This window comes from Salvelinus sp. IW2-2015, linkage group LG4p, assembly GCF_002910315.2.
Source record: "Salvelinus sp. IW2-2015 linkage group LG4p, ASM291031v2, whole genome shotgun sequence".
Taxonomy (NCBI): Eukaryota; Metazoa; Chordata; class Actinopteri; order Salmoniformes; family Salmonidae; genus Salvelinus; species Salvelinus sp. IW2-2015.
Window position 1 is genome coordinate 8,401,854 of NC_036841.1, and position 11,243 is coordinate 8,413,096.

General features: G+C 40.9%; 2 protein-coding genes across 3 annotated transcripts; one reads left to right on the forward strand and one right to left on the reverse strand.

Annotated features, from left to right (window-relative positions):
• The first annotated feature begins 3,968 nt into the window (after window positions 1-3,968).
• Window positions 3,969-8,591, forward strand: LOC111959920 (L-amino-acid oxidase). 2 transcript variants are annotated; one of them, XM_023981773.2, is made up of 8 exons: window positions 3,969-4,396; window positions 4,678-4,780; window positions 5,821-6,035; window positions 6,227-6,339; window positions 6,585-6,786; window positions 6,929-6,997; window positions 7,163-7,299; window positions 7,402-8,591. In XM_023981773.2, exons 1-8 carry the CDS (start codon window positions 4,361-4,363, stop codon window positions 8,162-8,164), a joined length of 1,638 nt encoding a protein of 545 aa, XP_023837541.1. In that variant the 5' UTR covers window positions 3,969-4,360; the 3' UTR covers window positions 8,165-8,591. The 2 variants fall into 2 exon arrangements, with proteins under 2 accessions (XP_023837541.1, XP_023837549.1); XM_023981781.2 differs by having other exon boundaries at window positions 3,971-4,272.
• A 25-nt stretch (window positions 8,592-8,616) lies between these two features.
• Window positions 8,617-9,462, reverse strand: LOC111960059 (mitochondrial import inner membrane translocase subunit Tim8 A-like). Its single transcript, XM_070437817.1, has 2 exons — window positions 9,247-9,462; window positions 8,617-9,006 (listed from the first exon to the last, which is right to left on the reverse strand). Exons 1-2 carry the CDS (start codon window positions 9,343-9,345, stop codon window positions 8,836-8,838), a joined length of 270 nt encoding a protein of 89 aa, XP_070293918.1. The 5' UTR covers window positions 9,346-9,462; the 3' UTR covers window positions 8,617-8,835.
• Window positions 9,463-11,243: the final 1,781 nt, after the last annotated feature.

Consider the following 11,243-nt stretch of genomic DNA (forward strand, 5'->3'; position numbering starts at 1 on the left):
TTATGACAGGGAGTTTGAGGATAGCGAGCGTGACAGAATTACCCACCACAAGAAGACCAAGCAGCGTGCGCCAACCTGGAGGACGAGTTGGACCGGGGAGGAGAGAATGGTAGAGGACAAGACGAGGCGGAGCATTCACATACCGGTGTGCTCGGCGCCAGCGTCCCGCATTTGCCGGGTGGAAGCTGGCATCCAGCCAGAATGGGTGGGGCCAGCTCTGTGCTTGAGACCGCCAGTGCGCCTCCACGGCCCAGTGTATCCGGTGCCACGGCCAAGGAAGAGGTCTCCTGTGTGTCGCCCTCCTGCCCGGGGCTGCCAGAGTCGCCCTCCTGCCCGGGGCTGCCAGAGTCGCCCTCCTGCCCGGGGCTGCCAGAGTCGCCCTCCTGCCCGGGGCTGCCAGAGTCGCCCTCCTGCCCGGAGCTGCCAGAGTCGCCCTCCGCGAGGGTCCCCGCTCTAGAGGCGCCACCTAAGTGGGCCAAGCCTGAGGTGAAGCGGGGTCCACGTCCAGACCCTCCCCTAGAGGTTTAGGTTTTGCGGCCATAGTCCGCATAGTACTGTCACGCCCTGACCTTAGATCCTTTTTATGTCTCTATTTTTTCTATCGTTGTCTCTGATTGAGAACCATACTTAGGTAGCCTTTTCCCACCTGTGTTTTGTKGGTAATTATCTTGTGTTTGTGTGCACCTCGGTTGCGTCACGTTCTTTGCTGTTTACCTGTTTTCTTTTTTTATTGTTTCGGTTTCACTTTAATTAAAAGATGTGGAACTACATGCACGCTGCGCCTTGGTTGATTTATGACAGGGAGTTTGAGGATAGCGAGCGTGACATCTACAATGTAGAAAATAGTAAAAATAAATAAAAAACCTTTGAATGAGTAGGTGTGTCCAAACTTTTAACTGGTACTGTATACCTCATAGGCACAAGAAGCATGGAGCCACTGTACTACCAAATCTGATGAATCAGATCATAGTCTATACCTTTTGCAGTGTTGTAATAGTCTAGTGTACTATAACTAGTGTTATAGTATTGCCACTGCACACTACACATTGCCCTACCCCATCTGGGCTAGAGGAACACCTATGTGAGAATGCTGTTCATCGACTACTGCTCAGCATTCAACACCATAGTCCCCTCCAATCTTGACACTAAGCCCAAGGCCCTGGGTATGAGTACCTCGCTCTGTAACTGGATCCTGGACTTCCTGACAGGSAGACCCCAGACGGTGAGGGTAAGCAACAACACCTCCCTCATGCTGACCTTCAACACTTGGCCCCCCCAGGGGTGTGTGCTCAGCCCCCTACTGTACTTCCTGTACACCCATGACTGCGTGGCCACACATGACTCCAACACCATCAATAAGTTTGCCGACAACAAGACGGGGTTGGACCTGATCGTCGACGGGGACGAGACAGCCTACAGGGAGGAGGTTAGAGCCATGGCACAGTGGTGCCAGGAAAACAGCCTCTCCCTTAACGTCTGCAAAACCAAGGAGCTGATAGTGGACTACAGGAAACAGGGGGAGGAGCACCCCCCTATTGTCATCRACTGGGCTGCAGTGGAGAAAGTCAAAAGCTTAAAGTTCCTCGGCGTGCACTTCACAGAGAACATGACATGGTCCAATCACACTACACCACATGGTGAAGAATGTGCAGCAGGCACCTGAAGAAATTTGACCCTCGGATCCTAAACAAGTTCTAAAGCTGCACAAGAGCATCTTCACAGGCTGCATCATCACCTGGTACGGAAACWGAACCGCCCTCAACCAGAAGGCCTTAATGAGGGTGGTGCGGACGACCCAATAGATTACTGCGGGTGAACTCCCTGCCCTCCAGAACATCTACACCAGGCAGTGTCTGAGGAAGGCGTGAAAGATCGTCAAGGAATCCATTGCCCAAGCCACATATTTTTCACTCTGTTACCATCTGGCAAGCGGTATTGGAATATCAGGTTTTTGGCCAAAAGGCTCCGCGACAGCTTCACCCACCAGGCCATCAGACTGCTGAAAAACTAAACCTAACTGTCTCCCTGCACAGACCTGCACCTTAGAGACTTTGCACTCCTAGAAAAAAGGGTTCCAAAAGGTTTTTTCAGCTTTCCCCATAGGAGAAACCTTTTGGGTTCCATGTAGAACCCTCTTTGGAAAGGGATTATACATGGAACCCCAAATGGTTAACCTGGAACCAAAAGAGTTCTTCATAGGGTTATCCAATGGGGACTACCCTTTAGGTTCTAGAGAGCTCATTTTTTTCTAAGTGTATATGCATCTTAGAAATTGTTTTCACTGACTACACACAAATTTATATACACACACACACACACACACACACACACACACACACACACACACACACACACACACACACACACACACACACACACAGTCAACGCTGCTGTTCTAATATATAATATTGATTCCACTACCCAATTTATATTTGTAAATACAGTGTAAATCCAGTCCATTATTACTACGCATACTACCTCTTATATTACTTCTACTATATCTTATTTTTGACTTGACTCTTTTCATTGTTATTATTGATTATTGATAAATGTACGTACTGCACTGTTGAGGGAACTAGCACATAAGAATTTTGCTGCGCCTTTTGTACCTGCTGTAAACTGTGTTTGTGACGAATACATTTGATTTGACTCATGTGGCTCTACTTCCGCTGTTGAAATAAACTATTCTAGAGGTTCATCGGCTGCTCAGATGACCTTAAAAAAGATGCCACAAAGAACATCAATGTGGCACAATGTAGCGTGGGAAAGGCTTAAAGCTAGAATCCTTAAAGCCTACATCATAATATTATATGATTCTTGAAGAATATAATCTAAGAATAAAAACTAAATTCCTCATGCGCTTAGTTCAATTCTCGTACCCCATCAGAACCCCAAATATAAGCTTGTTTTACTGAAATGTTTGTAAACTATGTCAATGTAAACAAACCCTGTATAGCCTCAAAACATAGTTAAAATGATAATTTTCACATAATGCATAATGGTCAGTCCTTGCATCCATACCGACGGGAAAAATCTGAYGGGAAGTGAACTGGCAACTGGAGGGTTGCTGGTATCAAATCWTAGATGCCATTGCCTGTCGTTGTGCCCTTGAGCAAGGCAAGAACAGCTCCCCGGTGCCTACTAAAGCAGCCCCCCACACCTCTCCAAAACCTGTATGTGTGTCTTTTGGAGGGGTTGGGTTAAAAGCAGAAGACACATTTCAGTAGGACCTTGTGTGCAATTAACCAATAAAGTGATCTTCATACGTTTGAGAGTGGTTATATTTCTCCAGGCCCATTGCTCAGCTTTTTACTAACACAAAGGCAGTGTGTCCACTTTGTTATTGTTTCAATTAAGGATTCTAGCTTTAAACAGGCTCAAATGCCAATCTGTCTACAAGTACAAGTAGAATAACATCCAGGTGAATGGCAAAGTTTAAATGCATCCCAAATGACACCCTTTTCCCTTTGCAGTACACTACTTTTGATCAGGACTCATAGGGCAATGTGGGGAATAGGGTGCCATTGGGAGCACATTTAATGGAGTCAAGGGAGTACAAAACATTTGGTGAGATTAATTTTCGTCTTGTTTTTTTTCTGTTCCTCATGACCATTTTTGTTATAAAGAGTAATATAAAAAACCTAGCCATCAAGATATCATGCATGGTGAAATGTGCATTGTGGAGCACATTCATTGCATTATCACAGTTAATGTGTTGCTGACTGTTTACATCACATCATATAAAAGGCTTATCAGCYCTTCTTGATATGTATCCAATTCTCAATTTAAGTAAATAAATGAATTCCAATGATGTAACCCTTTTGAAACGTTCGCGTTTGCTTTCGATTGCACTCTTCCTGCACTATAAAAGAAGACAGACTTGTCAATTGACATCACACTAAGGTGAGTATACGTTCCGATTTATTTAACCTAACCTTCAAGGTATGTATCCAATTAAATAACTCACTATAGAATCTTATCTTCGAATCTTAAAATATAATTTCTCTATCTCAGGTTAGGTAAGGCAAGGTGGACTTCAGCATACACTAAAATGCACTATAAAACATATATTATGTTGGTGGGAAGGGGGAAATGAGGTATGCTGGTGAATAGTAAACCTCACTAATCTAATTTGTTCAGTGTGGTTGAATCTCGAGCCGGTGTGGGAAAATATTCCTTTCCGACCTCAGAAGCCCACATAGGTTCCTCATTAAAATACGTTGGGTGCAATTTCACACATACCATGTGTGATTTCCAGTCTAGTCATTCATGGTAAGACGCCAACTTGTARGAATCCTAGAAAAGATTTAGGCTAAGGAAAATAGCTAAGCTWTATAGCTCAGAGAYATTTGTTTCATTCATGCATATTGCTTTTGAGAAGTTACCATTGATGAAGGTGAGTAGTTTCCCATGAAGGTAGCCTACCTGTATCTCAGTTTAATGGTGTAGGTCTAATGATTTATACATAAATGAATAGGTGTCTAAAGGTAAGTCGTTGTGCATGATTCGCAAATTAATGTTCTTAATTTAATTCGCAACGAAAACAAATGTGTAACTATATTTTTTTGGGGGGGGACTTTCAATGTTATATAACATTCATAATATTAATTGAATTTAGTAAAACAAAGTCAATCACATTATCTAGGCTACAGTACTTGCCTCCACGTTTCGCTTTAGGTTTCTATTTCTCCGGTGGGCGTCAGCATCACTAGAAAAGGGAAGGCAAGGACTCTGGGCTTAGGAGTCAAGATGATACCCTATGTGGCGTTGTGCAAATATTGTAAGTACTTTCCTTTTTCTTCATCTGACTTTAGCTTAGTTATAATGACAAATTGACTTGTGATTAAAGTTTATAGCCTATATTTTTGTTTATTTGAAGAATTTGTAAAAATTCATTGTTTCAGGGAGTCCAGAAATACATTGGGACTACTGTCAGAATAACAAGTAGTGCTTCACCTTATGGGCAGTGGTGGAAAAAGTACCCAATTTTCATACTTGAGTAAAAGTAAAGACACCTTAATAGAAAAGGGCTCAAGTAAAAGTGAAAGTCACCCAGTAAAATACTACTTGAGTAAAAGTCTGAAAGTATTTGGTTTTAAATATGCTTAATTATTAAAAGTAAAAGTATAAATAATTTCAAATAACTTATGTTAATCAAACCAGACGGCACGATTTTWWAATKTTATTTTTTAATGCACAGATWGCCAGGGGCACACTCTATCACTCAGACATAATTTACAAACAAAGCATTTGTGTTTAGTGAGTCACGCCATATCAGATGCAGTAGGGTTGACCAGAGATTTTGCCTGAATTTGACAATTTTCCTGTCCTGCTAWGCATTCAAAATGTAACGAGTACTTTTGGGTGTCAGGGAAAATGTATGGAGTAGAAAGTACATTACTCTCTTTAGGAATGTAGTGGAGTAAAAGTAAAAGTTGTCAAAAAATATAAATAGTAAAAATAAWGTACAGATACCAAAAAAACGACTTAAGTAGTACTTGAAAGTCTTTTAACTTAAGTACTTTACACCACTGCTTATGTGGCAATCCAAACACAATAAATTACTTTTGGAAAAACTTTTTGTTGAATTCCAACAACTTATTGGGAAGTAGAAAAGGGGATGTTGTTCAGGAACATTCTAAAAGTCATTCTAGATCTAGTTTTGTGATTTTGGGGTGAAAACAAGAATAGCATGCCATTAATGTATATTGCATATACTTTAAAAACATATATCTGTATCCCTTTAAAAAAATCATTTTTACATGTTTCTTATATTTGAAGCCTGGAGGCCTATTAAACAATTACTTATTTATTTTCCAGTTCCTGTCGCTATAGTTGTGGTCATAGTTTTCAGTGTCAATGGATACATTGAAGATCCTCTTTTTGACTGCCTGCAAGATTCAGACTATGCCGAACTCCTTGAAATTGTGAACAGAGGTCTTCCCTTCACAAAGACACCTCATCATATTGCCATCATCGGTGGTGGTATTGCTGGACTGACTGCAGCAAAGTTTCTGGAGGACGCAGGGCACAAGGTACAGTATCTTTCATAACATTTACTGTATCAATGTCAACACAATGAATAACATTGACATATGCTAATTTACGTATGATTGACATACTCAGAAATTATTTTAGTGTCAGTATTMTAATTATTTGGTTATGACTAATAATAGGCCTACAGCGTAAAAGGGGGAAACTGATATATATTGTTTTTTTGGACAAGGTGACTTTAATAGAGGCAAGTGGTCGAATTGGAGGACGGGTTGAGACCTACAGAAATAGAAGAGAGGGATGGTATGCAGAACTGGGTGCTATGAGGATCCCTAGCTTTCACAAGTGAGTTAGGCCTATTGTCCTACCACATGAAATAGGTAGCGATCTCTTATTCCCTATCTTCATATGTTATTGTTGAAAAGAGGTAAAGCATCCTATCTCAAATGAATCATGATCTGATACAAGTGCATATCCTATAGATTTGCATAAGAATGATAGCAGGTGTTTACTTTAACCATCAAAACAAAGTTAACTATGGCATTTTTAATTCAACAGAAAAGTTAACTATGGCATTTTCAATTCAACAGAATTCTTTTATCATTTGCATTAAAAATGGGCCTTGGACTGAATCCATTTATCCAGGATGACATCAACACATATTACCATGTGAACGGGTTGCTGCAGAAAACATATACGGTTAAAGAGAACCCAGACGTGCTGAACTATCCCTTGACTGACAAGGAAAGGGGAAAATCGGCTGGTCAGCTCTTCGACTTGGCCCTGTGGAAGGTGTGTGCAAAGGGAGGGGGGCTCCAAACACAGCATTAGACTCCTGTGGTGGAACACTGTGTAATGTTATTTTATATACAGGTACAATATGTGTCACATAACACAGTTATAACAAATACGTTTGACAAATTATTTGTTGTAGATAAGGGATGATATCAAGACAGCTGGCTGCAAGGCCATGTTGAGAAAATATGACTCGTACTCAGTCAAGGTAAGAAAACACTTGGTTGCTTATAGGTAACCATCAGACAAGATGCAGGATTATTGTTATAGGCAAAATTGGTATGCACTTTGCCACTTTCCTTCCTAAAAATGGAATGAATACGTTTTTATATATCTTTATTCAGCAATTTTAATAAGTGTTGATTTCTGATAGGAGTATCTAGTGAAGGAGGGGAACCTGAGTCGTGGTGCCCTGCGCATGATTGGAGATATCCTGAATGAGAACAGCCTCTTCTACGCATCACTTACTGAGATGCTGTATATTCAGTCAGATATTAACGACAACACTGTGTAAGAACAGCACTATGCACATATAACCAAATTAGACACCCCGCCCTACATCTAGTGTTTGTTAAGTAGTGTATTAAAGTAGTGGAATGTTCTGTTTTTCAGCTATTACGAGATCACTGATGGGTTTGACCATTTACCAAGGGCATTTTACCAGGCCCTCAACAGCACCATCCTTCTCAACTCCAAGGTCCGACTCATCAGTCAAACCAGCAGCAACGTGACCATATCCTACCAGGACTGGCGCAATCCATCCTCCCTGACCAACCTTACAGTAGACTATGCCCTGGTKACAGCTACAGCGAAGGCCACCCTCTTCATGGACTTCCAACCCCCGCTGTCACCCCAGAAGATGGAGGCCCTGCGGTCCGTGCACTACGCCAGCTCCACCAAGGTGGTCCTCAGCTTCAGYGAGAGATTCTGGGAAAAGGAGGGCATCAAAGGGGGGAAGAGCATCACGGATCTCCCCTCTCGTTTCATCTACTACCCTAGCCACAGCTTCCCAGGCACGGCTGGGGGGGCTCTCCTKGCRTCCTACACCTGTTCCGATGACTCCACTCTGTTCCAGGGGGTGAGCGAGGATGAGCTGAAGGCTTTGGTGCTGGATGACCTAGTAAAGATCCATGGGGAGGTTATACGTCCTCTCTGCACTGGAGGGTTAGTGAAGAAGTGGGGGCTGGATCCCTTCAGCCTGGGGGCTTTTGCCATTTACACACCTTACCAGCAGACGGACTACGCCTCGGACCTGTTCAGGAATGAGAGCAGAGTCCACTTTGCTGGGGAGCACACTGCCCTACCTCACGCTTGGATCGAGACTGCCATGAAATCTGCACTAAGGGCAGCCAGGAACATCAGTAACCTGGCATGATAGACATCTGGGGCCYGGGGACATCGATTGTATTTTGAATAGCTTGAGAAGCCATGATTAAAGGTTGAATGTTGACAAACGAAATGACGAAATTCGATGGCCAAACCAAAAACAACACATTTTTGTAACGTTTTTTAGTACTGTCTGATGATGCATTCGCTAGTATACATGTGTTCTGCTTTACTCAATATGAATGGCAAAACATGATGAGACGAGTGTTGATGAAATGAAACAGAACTGAACATGTTTACTGACCTATTTACAAGTACTCTTGAGGGCATATTGTTCATACCTTTTTCCCTTTCTAACCTGTATTTTTTGTGTGTGTACTGTTTTAAAATGGCAATTTTGTTACACATACTAAAGTATTGTAGGAAAGAAAACTATGTCAAATGATGATGTCACACATATGTTACATAGATGTAATGAGCAGCACGGTGTAGTTCTTGGGCCTACTTTAAAAAAATGTTATTTTAATAAAGCCGTATTGCAACCAAATACTTTGTGATTCTATATCATGTCCAATTTAGACCTCTTTAATAATTGTACTGTGGCATATCATACTCAGCATATTAGGCAATGGTGTTAGGGGCTCGAGACATAAAGGAAAACATAATGCACAGTTCTTTTACAAAATAAAACAGTGTCTATTTCCCATAGTCTAGCTCCCATCAATGGGCACCCTTCTGYACCATCTGCGTGAACCGGTTGGTTATRGACAAGGTAGTGTCAATGAAGCGGTCAACACAGTTCACGAGGCAAGTCTCTGTCCGTGAATCCAGTTTTGAACTCGGGCTCCCCTCCATGCACTTGTCCCAGCAGACATCTGTGAAGTTATGCACCTTCAAAAGAAGCAATGAATCAGCTAACGTTAAGTCAATTTCCGTATGGCGGTCTCAAAACAGAAATGTATGATTTCGTAATATACTCGGAATTCGGTTTGTCCATTCTAAGAACACGTTTGATGGGTGTAATAAATAACAAATGCAGGATACAGTTCAAAATACAGTTAACGTAGCTAGCGTTAGCTAACTAGCTAACTCCGTAGCATAGCTGCTGCTGTGTGTAGCTAAACTACCTACCTGGGCCTGAAACTGYGCTTTCTGTTGTTCAATTGCGATCATCCTTTGGAGTTCTGAAGCATCAGCCTTTTCTGACGAATTTAAATCAAAGCCGTCCATTGCAGTAACAGGGATTGGTTACAGTCGGGTTAATTCAACCAGTAGAGCTGAGAATGACCTCTGTAGGCTCGTGCGYTTTTTGCTCAGTGGTTTGTTGTAGTTTGCGCCGTTACCAAGATAATTGACTAACACACGAGTCCTGACTCTCCAATAATTTCAATGTTCAGCATTTCATTTAAGTAACCCATTTTTTTAAAGCCACGATATGTAACCTTTCGGGCGACTTGACCAAATTCACATATAATTGTGAGTTAAAGATCTGTCATTCTCGTTGAAATCAATTCTAAGAAGCGGTAGATCTGTTCTTTGTGCGATATTTCTATGCTTCCCCTTCTAATGTTTTGTTTAGGCATCTTTTACTTTTGGTTTTGTATACCAGCTTCAAATGGCTGAAAATACAATATATTTCACAGTGGTTTAGATGATACTATACTTCTACACTATAGTTGCTTGTTTTGTCACATAAACTGAAATGAGGCAAACAATTCACATTTTTGAGGAAATGGTGGAGTGGTTTCTGCATATTGCATCTTTAAAACAATCTAATGGATAGATTATGTTAAGGGGATAGTTCTCCCAAATTACATATTGGTTTCCTTACCCTGTAAGCAGTATATGGACATGGTATGGCATTTGAGGCACATATCCAATGCATGTCAATGGTACCTATAGTATATKAGCATTTTCACAGTGGTGGAAAAAGTACCCAATTGTCATACTTGAGTAAAAGTAAAGATACCTTAATAGAAAATGACTCAAGTAAAAGTGAAAGTTACCCAGTAAAATACTACTTGAGTAAAAGTCTAAAAGTATTTGGTTTTAAATATACTTAAGTATAAAATTCCTTATATTAAGCAAACCAGATGGCACTATTTTCTTTTCTATTTATTTAAGGAAAGCCAGGTGCACACTTCAACACTCAGACCTCATTTTACAAATGAAGCATGTGTGTTTAGTTAGTCCGCCAGATCGGAGGCAGCRGGGATGACCAGRGATGTTCTCTTGATAGGTGCGTGAATTGGACCATTTTCCTGTTTTGCTAAGTACTTTTTGGGTGTCAGGGAAAATGTATGGAGTAAAAAGTACATTATTTCCTTTAGGATTGTAGTGAAGTAAAAGTAAACATTTCTCAAATATAAATAGTAAAGTACAGATATGCCAAAAAAAACAACTTAAGTAGTACTTTAAAGTAAWTTTACTTAAGTATTCACACCACAGTATTTTTGCGCACCAACCTAAAGTATCTCAAAATGGATTGTGTATGGTGTGTGTGTGGCAGGCTTACAGTGATGGCAAAAAACAACATTTGAGAGTGCGCTGACCTTGGTGCTAGAGGGAGTACGCAGCTGGAGGTTGAATGTTTRAAGGGTTGCGGGACAATAAAAAGTTTGGGAACCTCTGGTGTAACTMAATTAAGTTACTTGTAGATGATTTTGATATGAAGTACGGAAATGCAAAAATAGGTACSATTGACTTGCATTGGATTTGTGCCACAAATGCTTTTTTATTTTTTATTGAAACWRTGGCCAGGTAAACAAAACCAAAGCATTGATTGCTGTCGTACTTKATCCATAGACTGCTTAAAGGGTAAGGAAACCAATATGTCATTGTGTAATTTGGGTGAACCATCCCTTTAATATAATCACTGCTATCTATTCAGRTTTAAGGGGTAATCTGCAGTTGCTATATCCATTTTTGGATTTATAAATTAATGATGTACGGTGGTATATCCATAGATTTTTGTTAAAGAATATAATTTATAAGTGCCTATTGAGCTTAGTTCAACTGTTGTACCCCATCAGAACCCAAAATATGAGCCTCAAAACATAATTTGAACTATACCTTTGATATCATGGATGGTCAGTCCTTGCAACCATAGCTCTGTCTATGAATTTGAG